This window comes from Mustela erminea, chromosome 3, assembly GCF_009829155.1.
Source record: "Mustela erminea isolate mMusErm1 chromosome 3, mMusErm1.Pri, whole genome shotgun sequence".
Lineage (NCBI taxonomy): Eukaryota > Metazoa > Chordata > Mammalia > Carnivora > Mustelidae > Mustela > Mustela erminea.
In genome coordinates this window covers 70,939,983-70,964,305 of record NC_045616.1, presented here as the reverse complement: position 1 = coordinate 70,964,305, position 24,323 = coordinate 70,939,983, and the positions used below count along the sequence as shown (strand labels likewise).

At 34.0% G+C, this 24,323-nt stretch overlaps 1 protein-coding gene across 5 annotated transcripts in view; it reads right to left on the bottom strand.

Annotated features, from left to right (window-relative positions):
* Positions 1-24,323, bottom strand: part of ADAMTS6 (ADAM metallopeptidase with thrombospondin type 1 motif 6) — a 313,953-nt gene that overhangs the window by 139,015 nt on the left and 150,615 nt on the right. For all 5 annotated transcript variants that reach the window (XM_032336137.1, XM_032336135.1, XM_032336134.1 and 2 more), the window contains exon 10: positions 4,959-5,105. In XM_032336137.1, the coding sequence (XP_032192028.1) occupies positions 4,959-5,105 (147 nt within the window). The remainder of the gene's footprint in view (positions 1-4,958; positions 5,106-24,323) is intronic.

Below are 24,323 nucleotides of genomic sequence, written 5' to 3'. Positions count from 1 at the left end.
TATTTTCTTATATTTTGTAATTGCATCTATTTAATAAAATGGAGATATGAGTAATTGTTATTAAATCTAGGGTTCTAGCTAATTACGATAACCATAAAATTCTTATGATGCTAAATCTAGTGTTATTTATGCTATTCTTTTCAAAATAATAATAGTAGTGGTGTTATATGTAAAATTTCTTGAATTTTCTCATCAAATGTCACTTTTAAGCATAGATGATCTGTGCTTTGGTCATATGTAAATTTTTCCACTCAGAAAATGGAAACCTAACTCGTTAATAAATTAAATGAAGAGCACTGTTAGTTTCCACCTATGAGATATTATTATAAGTTACTGTTATTAAGCAGCAATATACTTGGCCCGAGAAAACCATATACATAAAAAGTAGAACTCTACTTCCCTAGCAGCATACATTTCATTACTAAAAGCCCAATATTTATTAATACCTACAGCAATAAAGATGATAATAGAGTCTACATTTGTTTATGCGTCCAAGACAAGACAGAAAAAATGTGTATTAGCTTGAGAACATGTTTTTTTCCTAGATTGAAATTCTTAGTAAATCAAAGTATATTTACATTTCCAGAAATCTTTGTAGCATGATAGCAAAATCATATTTCATGTATTCTACCTCTAATTTCAAGTATTCTACCTCTAATTCTACCTCTAATCTACCTTATTTACATACTTTGAAAAAAAGCCTTGAAATGGGATCATAAGCCAGAGTTGAATCTTCAGCTAAAATGTACAGATCCCTATGTAAAATATGCATCCTTGGCTTTGTTTCCAGGACATATGAGCACATTCTCCTAATTGCAATTTTAGATTTATATTTTACTTAAGCAATTACACTATAAAGTATAGACCTTCAACCTGCAACACAGTGGGTCAATCTAAAAAATAAATTTTTCTATATAACCCTATATCTATCTTAAAAGTCTTTTAACAACAACAAAAATTTAACATTTAATGCCGTCTCCTATTTTTTACCACAAAATTGTGCTCATATACCTAAATTAAACAAAAATTAGACTGTATTATCTATGGCAAATCTTACGTACTATGTTATTGTAAACTGCTTTATCAGTCTTCACAAAACAAACAATAACTACCCTCTAAAATGAGTAACTAAGTCAGATCTTTCTCTCTTGCCCTCTGTATGCCTGGGATGCTTGAACAGAACTGAATTTGAGGCTTCCAACAAACACTGTACCGCTAATGATTTCCTTGGTTATGCCCCTCTTCTCCATATGTAGCTATGACTTATTGAAGAATTTTATGGGTTAGGGTGAAGTCCCCAAAACATGCCTGATAAATGGAAGGAGGAGAAACTGGTTCTGCTGTTTCTTAGACTTCATATAAAAAGAGGGTCCCATCTATGAAATTGATTTCCATTTCAAGATTATTGATACTGACCTTCAAAGGTAATTGCTATAGAGGAAATGTGAGTGTCTTAGTCATCCTGTTCATCTTATATCACTTTCCTTGTAGCTCTTCCTTTCTAGTTCACCTTCTACCATAATACTGCCTTTCTTTTATTCAGTTTCCATCCTTTCTGTGAAAATGGCTAGTCTGTATTTAATTTGGAGCTGTAGGAAATTTTGCTATGGATCTCTGACAGTTCAAACAATTTAACAGACTTTAATTTAAATAGAGCAAGAGTTGATTCACAGAGGCTCTGGAATTTTTGAAAACTATATGAAATTACTCTGTACTACCACTAAGTGGTGGAAAATGTATGAAAAACTGGCCTAAACTACTTCTGGCTGCCTTCCACTGCCTGGTAAATTAGCCCATAGTCATCAATGAGTGTGAGCCATAATACCAGGTTCATCTTTCTCTATTTTCTAAATAAATAAGTAAATAAGTCCCGCAGGCAGATAGGAAGGACACTACCTGCAAAGCCGTCGTCGAAAACATCAGAAGCTGGCATAACACGTCCATTTTAACGGAAATGGGTTCTTTATTATTTAATCAGGACGGCTTCTGGGCGATTCATGAACCACTTATTGAATCACCGAGTTTAAGAAATCTGAAAAAAAATATTGGGAGTTGGTAAACACCATCTCCTGATTGATCAATAGCACCTAGTGTTTCAGAAAGACACAAGAGACTTTATTCTATTGGCATTTAAAGGCCATGGAATTGTTTTCAGTTGAACGTAATGAATAGTGAATCTCTATAAATCATATAAAGCTCATTGTTAGAATCTACCATCATCTTGAGCCTTTACAGTAACTAAGTAAAGAAAGGTATGCATTTTGTTGGCTGGGCTGCAGTTCCTAAACAATTCATCTTTCAAGATTTCTTTTTCTTGAGAAGAAAAACTAAAATAAAATGTTATGAGTCGTTTTGAGCCAACTATAAAACATAAATGTAACCTCAATCCCTGATCAAAATATCAATGGATTTTTAAAAATATCACACATAGCTGCTAAAGCAATTAAGCCAACTGTATTAATAAAAAGGAACAAAGAAATTCAAGAAAGTTACTATTATGTCTTTGTGCTCCAGTGAACTGACCTGTTTAAAAGGCCCTGTGCTTTAAAAAAACCTTATTGCTTGGTCAGATTATAATCAGAGTTGTTTAGTTTATTATTAAAAAGGGGAAAAAAGCCAACTTTCCCCAAATCTCTACCCATTGTCTTTCATATCTATCTTTTACTAATGGTTTTAACTGTGTGAGCATTCCCATGAGGATGTAAAACGGAAATATTTTTATAAAATACAGAACAAATAAGCCCTTTAGAACCCTGTCAACACTAATCATGCTTACATACAAAATGCAAAGAGGCAATAAGGTTTAAATAATGCTTTTGGGATTAATTCTTTTAATTAATTAATTCTTTTAATTAATTCTCTTTATTCAATGGAACACTTTATTGAAACCAGTAATAATTTTATATCTCCCACCAAATCTGTGGTGATTTCTTAACAATACTTTACCAGTAATTTAGGGATTCCCTTTCCAAGTATTTTAACAACCTTAATATAGTTTATCAAGGCAGGGTCTGGCAAGACCTCAAAACTGGTCTTTGTATTAGATATACAAAGATGGTCCTAGCAAATAGGCTGTGCAAAATAAACAGGATAGGGGAGAAAGAAAATTGGTACTTGGAAAAAAACAAAAACAAAAACAAAGAAAAAAATGAGAAGAGGAGTCTTCAAAAATGCACAAGAATACTCAGCATATTATACAGTTTGTCTTTCTGGTGATAGACACTAAGATTCCATTATAAAAACATGAGCCAAGTCAAAGGAGAAATTCCAGATCTGGCTTGATTTCTGGGGAAAAAAGATCTTCAACAATGTTTAAAATTTAGGTAATATGATCTCATTAAAAACATCTTGGAAAATGATAATGCTAGTGCTTTGTGTTAAAAACCACTGAAAGATGTCAAATTTTCTGTGGTCTATTTTTATAGCCTTCAACCCAGCTTTGGCACTAGGCAAGTACAGTGTTGTAATTACCTAATGCTAACATTAAAAAATTTTTTAGGTTATAGCATAATTATTCTGAGGAACTCCTATCTGATATGACTTTCCAATTCCTTCTATTTCATTATTACATTAATTAATTCAAAAAAGCCATTTAAACATTTATCTTTTGATCTCTGATTGGTGAAACCATTGTGCTAAGTAATTTAAAATATCTTTTTTGGGTTTTAAAAAATACATAATTTTAAGTTTTCAGAAGTTTCAGCTAATAGCAGATATGAACCAAAACTTTAATAAATAATATTACTTTATATAACTTATCTGAGTTTTTAAAGTTTTAGGCCCTAGTCATATAAATGTGAACTATGAATACAGTTTTTAAAAAGAATCTCTGTAGTTCATGTGTGCTTTTTCTATGATTCACTTTTTCACAGAGTATTTACTCTCTTCTCCCCAAGAAAACAATGGCACAAAACAGTTGGAAGTAATGATAGAGCAATAAGGCTTAAAGCCTCTATATTATTTAAAATAATATTTACCATTTAATATTTGTCTACTATGTTTCATATACATTACAACATTGTACATAATTTATATATATTTATATATTATATATTTATATATAAATTATGTACAATGTACATTATGTACAAGTTATGTACAAATTATGTACATAATTGTACAATTATGTACAATACTCTATATATACACACACACACACACACATATATATATATACACATAAAACAACCCGAAGATGTATGTATTATTACTTAACTCATTTAACAAGTGAGGTCATGAAGATTATGAAAGGTTAAGTAACATTCTCATGGTCACACAGTTAGAAAGTGAGACCTAAGTCTATGAGTTTCTAAAGTCCAAACCTAAAGTCCTATGCAGGTGAGATGTGAAAGAATACCTGCTTTCATAACATAGTTATACCTCAGCTAATTTATTTATTTCATGTTTAAGTAACCAGACTTTTAGATTATACATTAAAAGATCAGCAAAGAAGTTCTCAAACTGCAGAAAAGATGAGTCACATAATAAATATTCAAAGACAAATTTTCATTTTCTCATTTTCATTTACTGGGTGTTTGGTTTTTTGTTGTTATTGTTTGTTACTGTTAGATACTCTAGCATTCCTTAAAAAAAAAAGACCTCAATTTTTTCAAAAACAAAATGAAATATATAATCACTGAATTAAAGTTTGGCCTATGCTCTATTAAACTGTGTAAATCTAAATTCTTTCTGGCATTGTTTCCCATTTATTAAACATTTCTGACACTCACATCACCAACCCCACTTACTGCCTTGCTCCAGTTTCTTTAATCTACCAAGTTCTGTTTGAGCATGAAGGAAAAAATTTGCCACAACGATATATTAAAGTATTTTGGGAACAGCCTGAAATATCATCCTATAAAAGTTACTCATTATGCAGTTTGAAGCACTACATATTAGGCTTCTACCAATGGCTTACTTCTGGAGCAATTCATCATCACTCTCAAGAGATTACTTACTCTAGAAAGCTGGTGATATAGTCTCGACTGCAGGCAGACCAGGAAAAAGGATTGGTATTTGCAGTAATGTGAGCTGCCATAAGTTTTGCTGCTTCATGACCTTTCGTCCCACAAGAATTTCCAATTCCATCATGGTTCATACCAAAACTGTTTTAACAAGGAAGAAACATAAAAAACATAAAAGAAAGAAATAGAAAAAAAAATTTTTTTAATGGACCCCCAATATATCCTTATTTCCTTATTTCATCATTTGTTAGCTTATCAACATATACCTTCTATCAATATCCTCTAAGGAAATACAGGATTCAAGTTAAGGAGACTACTGAATAATTCTCTGATACAACTTATTTTTAAATCTCTTTAACTGATCATATACTTCCAAAAATGTTAACTTACATGATATGATCTTTCCTTGAACAGATAGGGAACATATATTGATTCTCACTTTATAGGTATGAAAAACTGAGATTTAGCAAAGACAAATGACCTATTAAAGATCATACAGTTAGTAAGTGTTAGTAGAACCTGCCTTTTAACATCCTAGAGTTCATGCTACCTCAATATGCTGAATCTAAAAGAGAATTATAAAAAGATAGTTATAATCCACTGAGTTCTATGTTAAAGGTCAAATGTAAAAATCATTTTTCTTATTAATATAGTGAAGGAGAATTCAAGATATATGCAATTTATGTTTGTATTATATGTGTGTTTTCAAAACACCTTTTGAAAAATCTTAATATATTTAAGGATTATGATTATAGAGTTTTTCTTTACTTCAGTTTCCCTTCATTAGTCAAACTTTGCCATTTCCCCCCCATTTCTTATAGCCATGCCTAATGCTATTATCAATGTAATATAAAAACATATCTCAATGATAAATCATAAATTTTTTCTATTAAGGATGTGAATGGAATAAATGTTAGTCTTTCTCCACAGATAGCTAAAAGCTCTCACTATTAGTGAAAAAATAAAGCTATGTATCCATTGTAACATCCTAATAAATATACCATGATATGTGTCCAAGGAAATAAGTAATTTGTATGACAAGAATATAAAATAGATGAGAACAGTTGCTAGAGAAAAAACTGGAAAGGTAGTTGAGAACAGAGAATTACAATAAATAAAAGTATTTAAATATTAATTTTGGCAGTGCAGAAACATTGAAGATTTCTGAGCAAGAGCAACTTAAGGTTTCAGAGTAGGAGAATATGGAAGTGATCTGTATTTTAGACAGGTCATCATAGTAATTCTATGATGGAGACATTGGAGTGGGAAGAGAATGCAGGCAGGAAAAGCAGATGGAAGATCATTACCAAGTGAGAAATGATGTAGGTCTGAATAGAGCACTGGAGAGGTGGGATTAGATTTGAGACATGTTTAGAAAGCTGAATGAACTGATCTCCATAAATATAATATAAAAGAGCCATAATAAAGACATATCATATGTGGGGCAAGGAGAAGAAACTAGTAATTCACATGGAGGAATGAACATAAGCAAAGGAAGAGAAATCCCAAAGAGTGTATATCCAGAGCCCTAAATTAAAACACCAAGTAACCTGCCAAAATAACCAAAAAATAAATACACCAGTATTTGGTCTTCTTGTTCGACATCAACACACTGCAATAAGTCTCTTTGAATTATATTCTAGAAGCACGATGGTGGAGTTTAAGTTTATAGAAGTAGATAGAATTCTGTCAAAACAATCAACTGCAGTGTTACACAAAAAAGTTCCATAATGTAAATTTATAATTCAACAAACAATATTCTATACTTCTCTCAAAGGTTGATATTATCTTGTGAATACTACTATGATTCTTTTCAAATAATGATAGCTTAAAAAAATTATTTCTTTTTTGCAGCAGCCTTATACATACTCCTAAATCTTTTAAAGATAGGTATAGGCAGACACAGATGGCTTTAAGAAAATTATTTCGGGCACCTGGGTGGCTCAGTTGGTTAAGCGACTACCTTCAGCTCAGGTCATGATCCTGGAGTCCCGGGATCGAGACATCAGGCTCCCTGCTCTGCCGGGAGTCTGCTCCTCCTGCCGACCTCTCTCCTCTTGTGAAACATGCTTTCTCTCTCTCTCTCTTATTCTCTCTCTCCCTCTCAAATAAATAAATAAAATCTTTTTTAAAATATCCTTATTAAAAGAAAATTATTTTCAAGATCTCCAACTTCCTTATGTATTCTTTTCTAAAAAAAAAAAAAAAGCCAAGTTTCTCCTTTTTATATTTTATTTCTCCTATAAAAGAAGTACTTATCCTTTGCCCATCTATAATTTTACAATAGTTCATTGCCTTGGGGTCTAAAAATGTGGGTGTCAAGAGGGACAATCAGAACCATTTTTATCAGTGTTGAGAAAGAGTGATTTTAATGATTGACTAACATACAGTTTCTTGTTTTCATCAAGTTTATAAGAGGATATAAACAAATTAACAATTGACAGGTTGTTAAAAAATTTTTTTGATGCTAGATCACCATTGGTTATGTTCTGACAAATAATTCAAAAGGAGTTCAAAGAACTGAGTGATATTTCTACAGTAAACTCTTTTCATCAATTTCTGTGAACAAATTTTCTCAGCTTTTAAAGCTATAAAAACAAATTCAAAGAGTCAAATTGATGCTGAAATTTTGCCTCATCCTAGCAAGAGGGACAAATACAGCAATTGAAAATATATAACTAAAGGCACATTTTCTATAAAATTTTACTTTTAGACTTTACTATTTATTAAAATATGTAATATGCATATGTTTCTCTGATCAATAATTGGTTAACAATGGTTGTAATGTAATGAATGTACAATCCAGAGAAAATTTTTTCTTCTATTACCACAGGAAATTCTGTGAATTAATTACAACTTATATACATTTTTGTGATAAAGATGTAATTAAAATACTTTTAAATATAAAAATATTTTTAAAATATATTAAGAAATACTGAAATGTACATCAGGATAGTATTCTGGTTGGGAAAGAACAAGCAGATATATTGAGTTAAAAGAGTTGAAAAATGATGTAAATTTTGACTATAAAACAAGAACCCAGGGGCACCTGGGTGGCTCAGTAGGTTAAGCCTCTGCCTTCAGCTTAGGTCATGATCTCAGGGTCCTGGGATCAAGCCCCACATCGGGCTCTCTGCTCAGCAGGGAGCCTGCTTCCCTCTTTCTCTCTGCCTGCCTCTCTGCCTACTTGTGATCTTTCTCTCTCATTCTGTCAAATAAATAAATAAATCTTCAAAAAAACCCCAAGAACCTGTTCACATATTTTTTAAATGCATACCGAAAGTTACCAAGTTGTTGTAGCATTTAGATTCAACTGATATATTTAAAAGAAGTATATAAAATTTTATTTTTTTACATGCTAATATTGATAGTGCTCTAGAAATTCTATCCTTTGCATTTAAAATGTTAAGATTGTGTCACTTGTGACAACATGGGTAGACCTAGAGGATATTACGCTAAATGAAGTCAGACTAAGAAAGATAAAAACCATATGATTTCACTTATATGTGGAATCTAAAAAAACAAATGAAGAGACAAACAAAAAGCAGAATCAAACCTGTAAGTACAAAGAACAAAGTGATGGTTGCCAGGGAGGTAGGGGTATGGGCAAAATGAGTAATGGGGAGTGGGAAATTAAAAAAAAAATAAAAATTTAAATATAATAAAATAAAATAAAGATAGGTTCCCTCCTGAGGAAAGTCTATCTCAGTGAAGAGTTGGTAAAAAGTGAAAATCATTTGTGATCAGAAAAATAAACAAGAGTCCACTTTAAAACCACCATACTGACAAATATTAGAATGTTATCAAGAACTAAGAATTGACTTAGTGGTATAAAGAAACTGGTATAAAGAAATTGGGACCTTAGTGCACAATGGTTGTACTATGGTTAGGTCAGCTGTTCTGGAGAGCAATTCAGCAGGTCTTCATCAGGTTAAATAGGCAGATATTTTATGACCCAACAATTCAATTCTTGGATATGTATCCCAGGAATATACCACCAAGGAACACATATAAGGATGTTCATGACAGAGTTATTTATGACAGCAAGTTGTTAAAGATAATCTAGGTGTCTGTCACTGGGGAATGGCATATGTATATTATGGGATACTAAGCAGAAATTGGAAACAGCAAAACAAGATAGATGTCTACATATAAATATGGGTGGATCTTAAAAATACTGAAAAAATTAAGAAAGAAAAAGATCTATAGTATTATATCATATCAGTATATAAGCAAAAATTACATAACAAATAACAGATAACAAAGAAAGACCAAGGAACTGTTTCAGATTAAAGACTAAATAAAAATAACTATATGCAATAGAAACTAGATTGCAGGGGAGAGTACAAAAAACACCCCTCGGACAACTGAAATTTGAATACAGACTGCATATTTGATAGTAGTATATCAGTGTTAAATTTTCTAGTTTAATAATTATACTGTGCTATAGAAGACATTATTTTTTCACAAATACTGAAATATTTAGGGATAAGGCACATGTCTACAACTTGCTGCCAAATAGTTGAGAAAAAAATATGTATACACATACAGAAAGAGAGATGTAAAGCAAATGTTGCAAAATATGAACTATATTTGAATCTGAGTAAAGGACACATGGGTAATCCTACCTCTACATCCATTCTTCTGTAAACCTGGAATTATTTCAAACTGAAAATTTGTATCCATTAAAAAATAAATACATACATATACAAACAATCTGTGCTATTTCACAAGGACACATATGGATTCAAATATACATATTAAATTAAAAAAAAAGAAAGTGGAGTGGGAAATGGGATTATAGAAACAAATTCATTATTCACATATATTAAGTAAGAAGGGCCCTTGGTGGGAGTGATAATGATGTTGCACCAAGAACTAAGGATACATTGATAAATTCCAGATAGATAGGCAGTAAAGGAATAGGTTGATTAATGTAAAATAAACTCAACTCTCTGCTCTTTAGTTTCACAAATGATAATTTAAAAAAGAATGAGAGCAAGAATAAAAGAGTTTGGTGACATGGGGCACACCCCCATGAGTGAACAATGGTAACAAGACAACACCTCCATGGTTGGTTTTATGTGTTCATTAAAATAGTTCAGATTACATAAAGGTAAATATTTTCTTTTGAGGAGGGTTTTATGAACAGAGATTGAGAGAGAGATAGAGGCAGAGACACAGAGAGAGACTGACAGATTGGGAAACAGTCTCCCTTGGGCCTCTTGTGATTCTTCACATATTGCTGGGTATTTCAATTCTGCAAACCTTATGCTTTAACCAGGCCATTTCACAGGATAACTTTGAAAAATGAGGCAACATTCCCCCTGTACAAAAAGCATGTTTACTTATTACTTGCTCTAAAATTGGTGATCTCCCCAAGCTCAATGTTTCTCAGTTATGATCCAAACCCACTGTGTATGAAGCATTCATCTAGGCTATAGTGTGTTGCCCCTATAGGATTTGGGGTCAAAAGAAATCAAATAAATATGCTGATGCTTATGCTGTTTACTGTGCTGTAAGTAATAAAATCCTTCATCTCTGACCCAGGAATTTCATGTCTTCTGCTAGCATCCATTTGACAGTCGTAAGCCAACTTACCAGGTTATAAGTAGGGTAAAATTAAATCTCAAATCCAATGAGAGATAAGATTGTAGTTGATGAGGATAAAATTACTCAATTATTAAAAGCTAAGTAATTCTGAAAGCAAATTACTTCAAATTAGTATTAGTTTTTTAAAAACTGGGGTGCCCGGGAGGCTCAGTCAGTTGGATATCTGCCTTTGGCTCAGGTCAGGATCACAGGGTCCTGGGATTGAGTCTTGCATTGGGCTCCCTGCTCAGTGGAGAGCCTATTTCTCTCTCTCCTGCTCCCTCTGCTTATGTACTTTCTATCAAATAAATAAATAAAATCTTTAAAAAAAATTTTTTTAAAGCCGAAGCCCAAATTGTCAATAATCTCTATTAAAACAAAGTAGGATTTTTCTTTTGTTTTCTTCATAGGAGGTATATTGAATTTTAAAGATCTCATCTAAATCTCCCAATAGATATAAGAAAAAGACCAGAAATTTCCTTTCTCATGTCTTATTATTTCTGTTCCTATCTCAAAAGTTTAAAGAACACATCTTATTTTTACACTGTTAAGGAAAGTTTTCTCCCTTTTTCTCTAAGATACCACCTAAAAGCAGTAAGGAAAATAAGAAAAAGAAACAAAAATTCTGCTTTTAATAAAATGTAGAAAACCTCTAAAACCATAACCCACAACATTAAAATGAGTGTGGAAGGATGACTGAATTCAGAAAAATCAAAGATGAATGTAGCAATACACAGAGAGAGGATAACAATAACTGAAGATCTAACATAATGACGCAAAGCATATTTCTCCAAAGTTATGTACAACAATCTAGGGGGTAAAATGAACAATACTTTCTTGTGAACAACTGGAGTAAGGGTGCAAACTGTTGGGATATACACCCTTGTTCTAGTTGTCAGAAGAAGGGGGGGTCTGGCCTTATGTATATTGGAGCCACACAAATCACATTTGCAGGAAGTAATCTGTCAGTAAGGAAAGGTAAAAAAGATTCTCTCTTGCTAATAGTTTTATAAAGGAATACAGTATAAAAGAACTTGAATCTCATACACTACTCTACATTACTAATAAATTCCTGATAAGAAAATAGCTCTGGCCCCTACCCATCATAACCTTCTACAAATAGTTCATCCAGAAAACTCTAACCCATTCAAAGATGTGAATCAAAAGGAACAAGAAGTAAATAAATAAATGATCAGAACAGAAAAACACAGAAGGACACTTAGCAGAAAAAAATGTTGGGACAGGGAAGATAAAAACTAGACACATTAATTTAAACAAACTTAATGAAGTCATCATTTTATAAAAACAAGAATTTAATGCAGAGATAAAGCAATCAGGGAAGATAAGGCCACACAGGGGATGAAAAGATGAATAATCTGAAGAAATAATTTGGGGGAGGAAATAAAACTATCACAGGAAAAAGGCCATGCTGAAGTAGCAAGAAATAAAGTTAAGCAACTGCTAAAAGCATTTCTCACAGGAGTGACAAAGCAGACAAAATGAAAACTGACAAAGTTTAAAAGGGTTAAAATAAAGAAATCCAACATATATATCATTGTTGCCCCCCCAGAAAAGAGCCAAAATATTAAAACAGAAATAAAAGTGATTATTAAAAATTCAAGAAAACTTTTGAGAAAAAAAAATGTCTAAAATCTAATCAAAAGTGAAATATTTAATATCTTGGGAAAAATTGACACAGAATGAGTTCACACAGAGCCACAGTTTAGTTACCTTATTGGACTTCAAAATTAAGATATATTTTGGGCAACTGGGGCAAAAGAACAAATTGCCTATAATGGTAAAACAATCAGATTACCCTCAGATTTCGCCATGGTGACATTTAACACCACCTCGCCACAGAGTAATGACTACCAAGAATCTTGGACTCAACCAAACTGAGTATAAAAATCATTTTGAACAAAAACTCAAGGAATAGAGGTCTCACAAATCATTCTTAAAAAACTGCTACAAGATAAACTTCAGCTTCGTTTAAAAATAACATAAAAATTTAATGGCTTATTGACACTATTTGAATATTGACACTCTTTGGGCAATGCATCCAACACAAATGGAATTTGTAATGAGTCTAATTAACTCTCTTGTCATATTTTCTAATGATATTTTTATTTGTTATTTTGTTCTGTGAGTTTAATTTCAGCATCACATACATATGATATGATATATCATACATACTTATGAATCAAATGTATTAACATTTTTAAAAAATAAAGAAACATCCACATTATCCTTACTAAATTTAAGAAGTAAAATGTTTTAGAAGAAAAATTTGCTTCTTGTGTTCACCTTCATAATCATGTCCTTCTTCTTCCTCTAAGAGAGAGCCTATCCTGGCTACTGTGATAATCATTCCCTACAACATCTCTAAACAACATATGTTAATTTTGCCTCATTTTCAAATCTATAGAACTGAAATCACACTGTAGATATCCTTTTATAACTTGGTTCTTTCATTCAACAATGTCTTTAGAGAATGTCATCTCTGCTGAGCTAACTGTACATCATTCATTTTCATTTACAAATTTCCACTGTAAAAGTACTATTTAATTATTGATTCTAAGATGATAATTTAGGATGGTTCTTATTATGGACAGTGCTGCTATGAGCATTCCTGAATACATCCCCTGGTCATGTATGTAAGTGTATCTTCAGAATAGTTTTTAAACTTTTGGTCTGAGGATCTTTTACATTTGTAAAGATATTAGAGACCCCAAAGATCTTTTGTTTATGATGTTAAATGGAGTGATACTTATCATTGTCAAAATTTAAAATGAGAACATAAATAACTATTTTACTTAAAAATATCTTACTAAACAAGAATTTCAATGAAAACCATAGTGGTGTTTAATTACATTTTCATTAATCTCTTTAGTGTCTAAGATACTAAAAAATAGCTGGGTTCTAGGGAGGAATCAAGACGGTAGAGGAGTAGCAGGCTGAGATGACATCAGGTCACAGGAGTTCAGCTAGAATGTAATCAAACCATTCCGAACACCTACAAACCCAACAGGAGACTGAAGAGAAGAAGAGCAGCAGTTCTAGAAACAGAAAATCAACCACTTTCTCTAAGGTAGGATGTGCAGAGAAGTGAATCCAAAGTGAAGAGAAGATAGACCACGGGGGGAGGGGCCTGCTCCTGAAGAATGGTGGAGCAGCAGCAGAACACAAAATCCGAACTTTTAGAAGTCTGCTCCACTGAGGCATATCACTCCAGAGGATAAGCGGGGGTGGAGCCCTCATGGGGACAGTATGGTCTCAGGTCCTGCAGTGTCACAGAAGGATCGGGGGTGTCTAAGTGTAGCAAAGCCCCCAGGTATTGGAGCAGGGAAGCCAGCTACAAAGACAGAGCCAAGGTGTAAGCTCTCACCTCAGGGTTACCTGAAACTGTGATCCACAGCACAGTCAGACCACTGCTCTTTGAGCAGGGACCCCACAAGTGGCAGACCCAGGGAGACCCACCTCCCTCGCCAAAGAGCAGAGCGGCAGGAATCTGCTGGGTCTGGATACTCCAAATGGGGCTGTGTACCAGAAATGCTTGGTCACAGGCTGGGTGAGCTCAGAACGTGGCCAGAGACAGGAGAGACAGGAGTGATTGACTGCTTTTCCCCAAGGGCGCACTGAGGAGTGTGGCCCTGAGGTCTCGGCCCCCCGGGCCAGAGATTGGAGGCCGCCATTTTCATTCCTGTCTTCCAGAGCTCTACAGAAAGCATTCAGGGAACAAGATCTCTCAAGAGCAAATGTGAGCAGATTACTTAGCCCAGCCCCTGGCAAGGGCAGCACAATTCTGGCTTGGGCAAAGACATTTGAGAATCACAACAACAGGCCCCTCCCCCAAAAGATCAGCAAGCACATCCAGCCAAGACCAAACTCACTGATCAAGGAAAACAGCAGAATTCCAGAAGAAGGGGAAGCAACCTGAGCAAATTCTCTCTTCTTTTTCTTTCTTTTTCCAACCAACTTATCGAATCAATTCCTTTTTCAGAATTTTTTTAAATTTTCATCTTTACAGTCATATTCCATCCCTTCATTGTGTTTACCCTTATTTTGTGTGTGTGTGTGTGTACATATATATATATTTTTTCTTTCTTTAAAATTTTGTGAGTTAGCTGCTTCTAAGAGACCAAACTACACCCAAAATCAAGTGGGTGGCTCTGTTCTATTCACCAGCCTAATACATATTATACATTTTTTTAATATAAAAATTTTTTTAAAAATTTCTTTTTACTCCTTTTTTCTCCCCCTGATTTGGGGTCTCTTCTGATTTGGTTTGTGTACATATCAGTGGGGTCCTTGGCACCCATTTAGTATTTTATTCTCTCATTCATATATTCTTATATGGATAAAATGACAAGGCGGAAAAACTCACCACACACACACAAAAAGAACAAGAAGCAGTACCGAAGGCTAGGGACCTAATCAATACGAACATTGGTAATATGTCAAATCTAGAGTTCAGAATGATGATTCTCAAGGTGCTATCTGGGCTGAAAAATGGTATGGAAGATAATAGAAAAACCCTGTCTAGAGAAATAAAAGCCCTTTCTGGAGAAATAAAAGAACTAAAATCTAACCAAGCTGAAACCAAAAAAGCTATTAATGAGGTGCAATAGAAAATGGAGGCTCTTTCTGCTAGGATAAATGAGGCAGAAGAGAGAATTAGTGATATAGAAGACCAAATGATGGAGAATAAAGAAGCTGAGCAAAAGAGAGACAAACAACTACTGGACCACGAGGGGAGATTTCGAAAGATAGTGATACCATAAGACGAAACAATATGAGAATAATTGGGATTCCAGAAGAAGAAGAAAGAGAGAGGGTCAGAAAGTATACTGGAGCCAATTATTGTAGAGAATTTCCCTAATATGGCAAAGGGAACAAGCATCAAAATCCAGGAGGCGCAGAGAAACCCCCTCCAAATCAATAAAAATAGGTCCACACCCCACCAACTAATAGTAAAACTTACAAGTCTCAGTGACAAAGAGAAAATCCTTTCAGCTCGGGATAGCCCTGGACAAAAAGTCTGTAACATACAATGGTAAAAATATTAGATTGGCAGCAGACTTGTCCACAGAGAACTGGCAGGCCAGAAAGAACTGGCATGATATATTCAGAGCATTAAATGAGAAAAACATGCAGCCAAGAATACTATATCCAGCCAGGCTATCAATGAAAACAGAAGGAGAGATAAAAAGCTTCCAGGAAAAACAAAAACTAAAAGAATTTGCAAACACCGAACCACCCCTACAGGAAATATTGAAAGGGGTCCTCTAAGCAAAGAGAGAGCCTAAAAGTAACAGATCAGAAAGGAACAGAGACAATATACAGTAACAGTCACCTTACAGGCAATACGATGGCCCTAAATTCACGTCTTCCAATAGTTACTCTGAATGAAAATGGGCTAAATGCCCCAATCAAAAGACACAGTGTATCAGAATGGATAAAAAAACAAGACCCATCAATATGCTTTTGCAAGAGACTTGTTTTAGAGCAAAGATGCCTCCAGATTTAAAGTGAGGGGCTGGAAAACCACTTACAAATCTAATGGACATCAAAAAACAGCTGGGGTGGGAATCCTTATATCAAACACATTAGATTTTAAACCAAAGACTATAATAAGAGATGAGGAATGGCATTATATCATATTAAAGGGTCTATCCAACAGTAAGATCTAACAATTTTAAATATTTATGTCCTTAAGATGGGAGCAGCCAATTATATAACCAACTAATAACAAAATCAAATAGACACATCCACAATAATATAATAATAGTTGGGGACTTTAACACCCCTGTCACTGAAATGGACAAATCATCCAAGCAAAATATCAATGAGGAAATAGACTTTAAATGACACACTGACATCACAGATATATTTAGAACATCTCATCCCAAAGCAACAGAATACACATTTTTCTCTAGTGCACATGGAATATTCTCCAGAATAGATCACATCCTGAGTCATAAATTGGGTCTCAACTGGTACCAAAAGATTGGGATCATTCCCTGCATATTTTTTGGATCACAATGCTTTGAAACTAGCACTCACTCACAAGAGGAAAGTTGGAAAAAACTCAAATACATGGAGCCTAAAGTGCATTCTACTAAAGAATGAATGGGTCAACCAGGAAATTAAAGAAGAATGTAAAAATATTCGTGGTAACAAATGAAAATGAAAACACAACAGTTCAAAATCTTTGGGACACCACAAAGGCTGTCCTAATAGGAAAGTATATAGCAACACAAACCTTTCTTAAGAAACAAGAAAGGTCTCAAATACACAACCTAACTCTATACCTAAGGGAGTGGGAGACAGAAGAGCAAATGAAGCCTAAAGCCAGCAGGAGAAGAGATATAATAAAGATCAGAGCAGAAATCAATGAAATAGAAACCAAAAGAACAGTAGAATAGATCAACAAAAACTAGGAGCTGGTTCTTTGAAAGAATTAAAAAGATTGATAAACCCCTGGCCAGACTTATCAAAAAAAAGGACAAAGGACCCACATTAATAAAGTCATGAAAGAAAGAGGAGAGATCACAACCAATACCAAGGAAATACAAACAATTATAACATATTATGGGCAAGTATGCACAGCAAATTTGACAATCAGGAAGAAATGGATGCATTCCTAGAGACATATAAACTACCAAAACTGAACTAGAAAGAAATAGAAAACCTGAACAGACCCATAAGCTGTAAGGAAACTGAAGCAGTCATCAAAAATCTCCCAACAAACAAGAGCCTAGGGCCAGATGGATTCCCAGAGGAACTTAAAGAAGAATTAATACCTATTCTTCTGAAACTGTTCCAAAAAATAGAAATGGATGGAAAACTTCCAAACTCGTTTTATGAAGCCAACATTACCATGATCTCAAGATCAGAGAAAGACCCCATTAGAAAGGAGAACTATAAATCAATATACCTGATGAATATGGATGCAAAAATTCTCACCAGAATACTAGCCAATAGGATCCAACAGTACATTAAAAGGATTATTCACCACGACCAAGTGGGATTTATTCCTGGGCTGCAAGGTTGGTTTAACATCTCCAAATCAATCAATGTGATACAGTACACATTAGTAAAAGAAAGAACAAGAACCAGATGATACTCTCAATAGATGCAGAAAAAGCCTTTGATAAAGTACAGCATCCTTTCTTGATCACAACTCTTCAATGTGTAGGCACAGAGAATACATACCTCAATATCATCAAAGCCATCTATGAAAAACCCACAGCGAATATCATTCTCAAATGGAGAAAAACTGAGAGTTTTCCCCTAAGGTCAGGAACAGCAGGGATGTCCACTAACACCATTGCTATTCAACACAGTACTAGAAGTCCTAGCCTCAGCAATCAGAAAACAAAAAGAAATAAAAGGCATCCGAATTGGCAAAGAAGAAGTCAAACTCTCACTCTTTGCAGATATGATACTTTATGTGGACAACCCAAAGACTCCACTCCAAAACTGCTAGAACTCGTACAGGGATTCAGTAAAGTCTCAGGATATAAAATCAATGCACAGAAATCATTTGCATTTCTATACACCACCACCAAGACAGAAGAAAGAGAAATTAAGGAGTCAATCCCATTTACAATTGCACCCCAAAACCATAACATACCTAGGAATAAACCTAACCAAAGAGGAAAAGAATCTGTACTCAGAAAACTATAATGTACTCATGAAAGAAACTGAGGAAGACACAAAGAAATGGAAAAATGTTCCATGCTCATGGATTGGAAGAACAAATATTGTGAAAATGTCTATGCTACCTAAAGCGATCTACACATTTAATGCAATCCCTATCAATATACCATCAGTTTTTCTTTTTTCAAAGAAATGGAACAAATAATCCTAAAATTTATATGGAATCAGAAAAGACCTCGAATAGCCAGAGAAATGTTGAAAAAGAAAGCCAAAGTTGGTGGCATCACAATTCCAGACATCAAGCTCTATTACAGATCTGTAATCATCAAGACAGCATGGTACTGGCACAAAAACAGACATATAGATCAATGGAACAGAATACAAAGCCCAGAAAAAGACCCTCAACTCTATGGTCAACTAATCTTCGACAAAGCAGGAAAGAATGTCCAATGGAAAAAAGACCGTCTCTTCAACAAATGGTGTTGGGAAAATTGGACAGCCACATGCAGAAAAATGAAACTGGACCATTTCCTTATACTACATGCTTAACGACAGAGCCACTCAGGGGCCCCTGGAGGCTGTCAAGTTTTAACGACAAATATAGTTTTTCCTAAACTCTAATTTTTGATCAAAAGTTCAAATTTTAGGGGTACCTGGTTGGCTCAGTGAGTTAAGCCTCTGCCTTTGGCTCAGGTCATGATCTTGGGGTTTTGGGATTGAGCCTAGCATCGGGCTCTCTGCTCAGCAGGGAGCCTGCTTCCCCCTCTCTCTGTGCCTGCCTCTCTGCCTACTTGTGATCTCTGTCTGTCAAATAAACAAATAAAATATTTTTTTAAAAGTTCAAATTATATTATTAGTAATAAACAGTATAAGTTGTTTTCCTTGTATAATAAGCTCATCTGTTTATTTCTAAAGTGAGCTTCTGCCAACTACCCATAGTTTCTCATTTCTTCTTTCAAATAAAAATTGTGTTCCAGGAAAAAAAAAAGCAGCTAGTTCATCTCAAACAATGGCACAAGTTCTTTTCTTTGTGACAACCATCAGATTGATATGGAGCAAAAAGTGGTTTACATACTTCCTACTTTATGACAGAGAATACTTTTAAAAAGATATATATGTAAGAGTCATGCCTTAATAAAATGCATAATTTTTTCACCTACATCAAGTACATTCTGAAGTAAAACTGACATGGCAGTAACAAATACAATGACTAACAGTATGGTTGCCTTGACTTATGCTGGGTTGCCACCCCTTATACCCTTATACCCATACTGATTTTTGCACAATCACCATAAATATCAACACAGTTTCAAGGGGAGTACTAAAAGCACATTAGGTCTTAGTGTTAAGAAAATAAGTTTGGGGGCGCCTGGGTGGCTCAGTGGGTTGAAACTTCTGCCTTCGACTCAGGTCATGATCCCAGGGTCCTGGGATGGAGCCCCGCATCGGGCTCTCTGCTCAGCAGGGAGCCTGCTTCCTCCCCTCTCTTTGCCTGCCTCTCTGCCTACTTGTGATCTCTCTCTCTGTCAAATAAATAAAAATCTAAAAAAAAAAAAAAAGAAAGAAAGAAAATAATTTTGATCCAAAAGTGCTTCAGAAATCCTAGGGATTGATGGACCACAATTTGAGAATCACTGCTTTAGAATATATGTGGGAAATTAATTGTTTGGTCATGACTTAGATAAAATTTCAACTTAACTAGATAATGCTAAATACCTTTTCAAAGTGGTTATACCAAATTACATTCTTAGTTCACATAATAATAAGCTCATAGAAGTTTATTTCATCTATTTTATGGACTAAACATGTGTCTCTGAAATGCAAAATAGTATATAACAACACTAATTGAATTGACAATAAGCAAAATGAGATACATTTTGAATTTTTCTATAGAATTGATGGTACTGAAAGAAAAGCACATTTGCTAAAGAAAAAGATAAGTAAAAATTAATGAATAGGTTATGAAATGGACTTATAAGTACTACCATAAAGGTCTACAGGTAAATGGTTATGAATCTATTATGTCTAAATCTAAAAATTGTGGAGTTTTTTCCTTTTATAAAGATACACCCTGAACCAGGGCCTATATAACACCAGCCTAGAGGTTTTGTTTTTATTTGGCTCATGAAGGAGCGTGAATTAGAAGATGTTCTTGGGGCGTCTGTTTGGCTCAGTTGGTTAAGTGTCTACCTTTGGCTCAGGTCATGATCTTGCGGTCCTGGATGAAGCCCCACAGTGGGCTTGCTGCTCAGTGGGAGATCCCTCTCCTTCTGTCCTCCCATCCCCCACTCATGCTCTCTCCTCTCTCTCTCAAATAAATAATATAATCTTTAAAAAAAAAAAAAAGAAGAAGATATTCTTGAAGTAGCTGATCAAGAGTTGGAAAACTGTTCAAGAGTAGGAAAAGAAAAAAAAAGTAAATAAAAAGGCTGTGTTTCATTAGGGTAGGAACTTCTCTTTCAACATCACTGTATCCACAATACATTCTATGTTAGGTGAATATATTGGGTACTTAGTAAGTCTTGGGAATCAAATTGTGCATGAGTAAGAGACCACCCATTGATCAAATGTGTACCATGAAAAACAGTATTTGAGAAGTATCATTTGGATATAACTCCCTTGATGGTGAATAATGTAATAAAAATATATAATATAAAACAATAAGCAATAAAAGAAGAAAAGGTAAGAGCTTAGGTCAAAACAGATGACATCACAAGTCAGAGACAAGGCAGTTGCTATACAGAGACCAGAGACTGTGCAATGAAAGTTATTCATTAACTAAAGCATCTGTAACTCAGAGAGTCTATCAATAGGTATCAATCTCTAGACACACGTGTTTTCTCAACTATTTTTCTACAGTAAATTAAATAGTTTTCTATGCAAATGAGTTTCTCCTTTAAAGCTATATTTAACAGGGGCGCCTGGGTGGCTCAGTGGGTTAAGCCGCTGCCTTCAGCTCAGGTCATGATCTCAGGGTCCTGGGATCGAGCCCCGCATCGGGCTCTCTGCTCAGCAGGGAGCCTGCTTCCTCCTCTCTCTGTGCCTGCCTCTCTGCCTGCTTGTCATCTCTCTCTGTCAAATAAATAAATAAAATCTTAAAAAAAAAAAAAAAAAAAGCTATATTTAACAGAACTATTTCCTTATGTGTGGCAAATATTCATATATTTGCATGGTGATATACAAGAAGAGAATTTATATTTTTTTATTTTGTAGGATATATAAGAAGTATCTTATTTGTGATTACATTGTATATCATTTCACCATATATTATATCACTAAACATTGTGACAGTAATATGGTTTGAACCACAAGATAGTAGCTTACTCTTGATTTTGGTACACAATCCTTATTGGTTCTTTGGAAGATTTGTATTAATAGAGAAAAGTAAGCATGGACTATAAGACCAAATGTGAACATTGCTATATACAGGTGTATAAAGAGTCTAGGTCTTAGGTTCCGCTAGGACCTCCATCATTACAATACATCATGTCTGGCTTTAAAAAATAATGGGAAGTCATGCTGATATACAGTTAAAAGAGACAAAACAAGGATCAAAACTAGGTTCAGAAAAGACACAAATTTTGTAATTAACAAACAGGGAATTTAAAGTAATTATATTTAATATGTTAGGGACTCTCATGAAAAAGTAGACAATATGGAAGAGCAGATAGGTCCTGCTGGCTGAAAGCTGAAAATTTCTGTGTAAGAATGAAAAGGAAATACCAGAAATAAAAAAACTCTGTAATAGAAATGTCAGATGTCTTTGATGGTCTCATCCTTAGACTGGTCAACAAGGAAAGAATTAATGAGCTTGATGATAGGTCAACATAAGCTTCTCAATCTACAATGCAGGAAGAAAAAAGAATTAAAACACACACACACACACACACACACACAGACCAACAACAGAACATCCAGAAAATTTGGGACTATATCTGAAGTTGTAACATACATGTAATTTGAATTTCAAAAGTAGAATAAAGAATAGAGTAAACTAAGAATTAGAATAATGCCCACATATTTTCCAAAATTAATGACAAATACCAACTCAAAGACACAGGAAGTTTAAATACCAAACAAATCTGTATAAAAAAATCTACATGTATGTATATCATATTCAAACTACAATGATAAAAGACAAAGACAATCTTAAAAGAAGTTGCGGGGAGGGCAGGGAATCTACCTTAGAGGAACAAGAGTAGAAATAGCAACAATTTCTTATCAGAAACTATGTAAATTTTAAATCAAGTGAAGTTATTCTTCAAAAGTGAAAAAGAAGGGGCACCTGGGTGGCTTATTTGTTTCAGCATCAGAATCCTGGTTTTGGCTCAAATGTCAAATTTGGTGTCAGGTTGGAACTCCCACATTGGGTTCCATGCTCAGGGGGTCATGCACTCTCTCTCTCTCTCTTTCAAATAAATAAATAATCTTTTTTAAAAAGTGAAAAATAAATAATACTTTTTCAAACAAACCAAAGCTGGGAAATATATTATCATCAGACCTATACTACAAGAAATGAAAAAAAGTTCTTTAGGAAGAAAGAAAATTATATCAGTCAGAAACTTGGATCTACATTAAAAAAGAAAAAAAGAAGGACATCGGAAAAGGAATAAATAAAACAAACATAAACTCTGTCTTTCTTAATAATACAAAAGATAAGTTAATGCTAAAAATAGGAAAAATACTGGTAATTATATTAAATGGCTAAATGAGATGAAGAACAGCAATGTTATAAGAGACAGAAATAAGGAATTAAAAGTATGCTGCTGTTTTCATTTTAAGTAAGGTCTATCCTTTTTTTTTTTTTTAAGATTTTATTTATTTGACAGATAGAGATCACAAGTAGGCAGAGAGGCAGGCAGAGAGAGACGGAGAAGCAGGCTCCCTGCCGAGCAATAGCCCAATGTGGGACTCGATCCCAGGACCCTGGGATCATGACCTGAGTCGAAGGCAGAGGCTTTAACCCACTGAGCCACCCAGGCACCCCAGTAAACTCTATCACTGATGTGGAGCTTGAACTCATGACCCCAAGGATCAAGACTCCCATGCTCTAATGGCTGAGCAATCTAGGCACCCCTAAAAGTCTGCTGTTATAGGTACCTGTACTACATATGAGGCAGGATTCTATTAATGGAAGGTAGACTTCAACTAGTTATAACATACCTAACAATTTATTAATATATTAAATACATATACATATGTATATATTGTTAAATACATTTTCTATAAAATTTATATTAAACTCAAGGTCAAACACTAACACCTTTTAAAATAACTATAATTGATAAGTTATGAGAAGAGATAGGATAAAATTTTATAAAATATTTAAAACTAGTGAAGGTAGAAAAAAGAGGGAAAAGAAACAGGGCAAAAGAGGAAAACTGTTAAAAACATAGTAGATATTAATTCAACTACATCAATAATCATTTTAAATATGAATAGTTGAAACATATCAGCTAAGAGAAATTGTCAGAGTGAATAAAAACACAAGACTGAACTATATGTTCAAAAACAAAATTAACTATAACTATAAAGATCCTGTTAAGTTAAAAGTAAGGGTTGCATGGAAAAAGATGTGCTGTGATAACATGAATCAAAAGAAAGTTGGAGTAGTTCTATTAATTTCAGACATTAGGCACACTTAAGAAATTCTCAGCAATCAAGAATGGCATTTCTTTTTACTTTTTTTTTTTAATTTTTTATTTTTTATAAACATATATTTTTATCCCCAGGGGTACAGGTCTGTGAATCACCAGGTTTACACACTTCACAGCACTCACCAAAGCACATACCCTCCCCAGTGTCCATAATCCCAAAGAATGGCATTTCTTAAAAATAAAGTGGCCAATTCTTCAAGACAATAATCCTTAATGTATACACATTCAACAACAATGTGCTCAAATATTTGAGCCAATAACTGATAGAAATGCATGGAAAAATGCAAAATTTACTATTATAATTGGAGACTTCCCCAACCCTTTTTCAGTAATTGATATGTCAAGCAGGGGAAAAAAAATATAGTGAGGATATATTTGACCTGAATATATGACTTGTCAATCAACTCAATCCAAATGACATTTATAGAATACTCTATCCAACAACTGC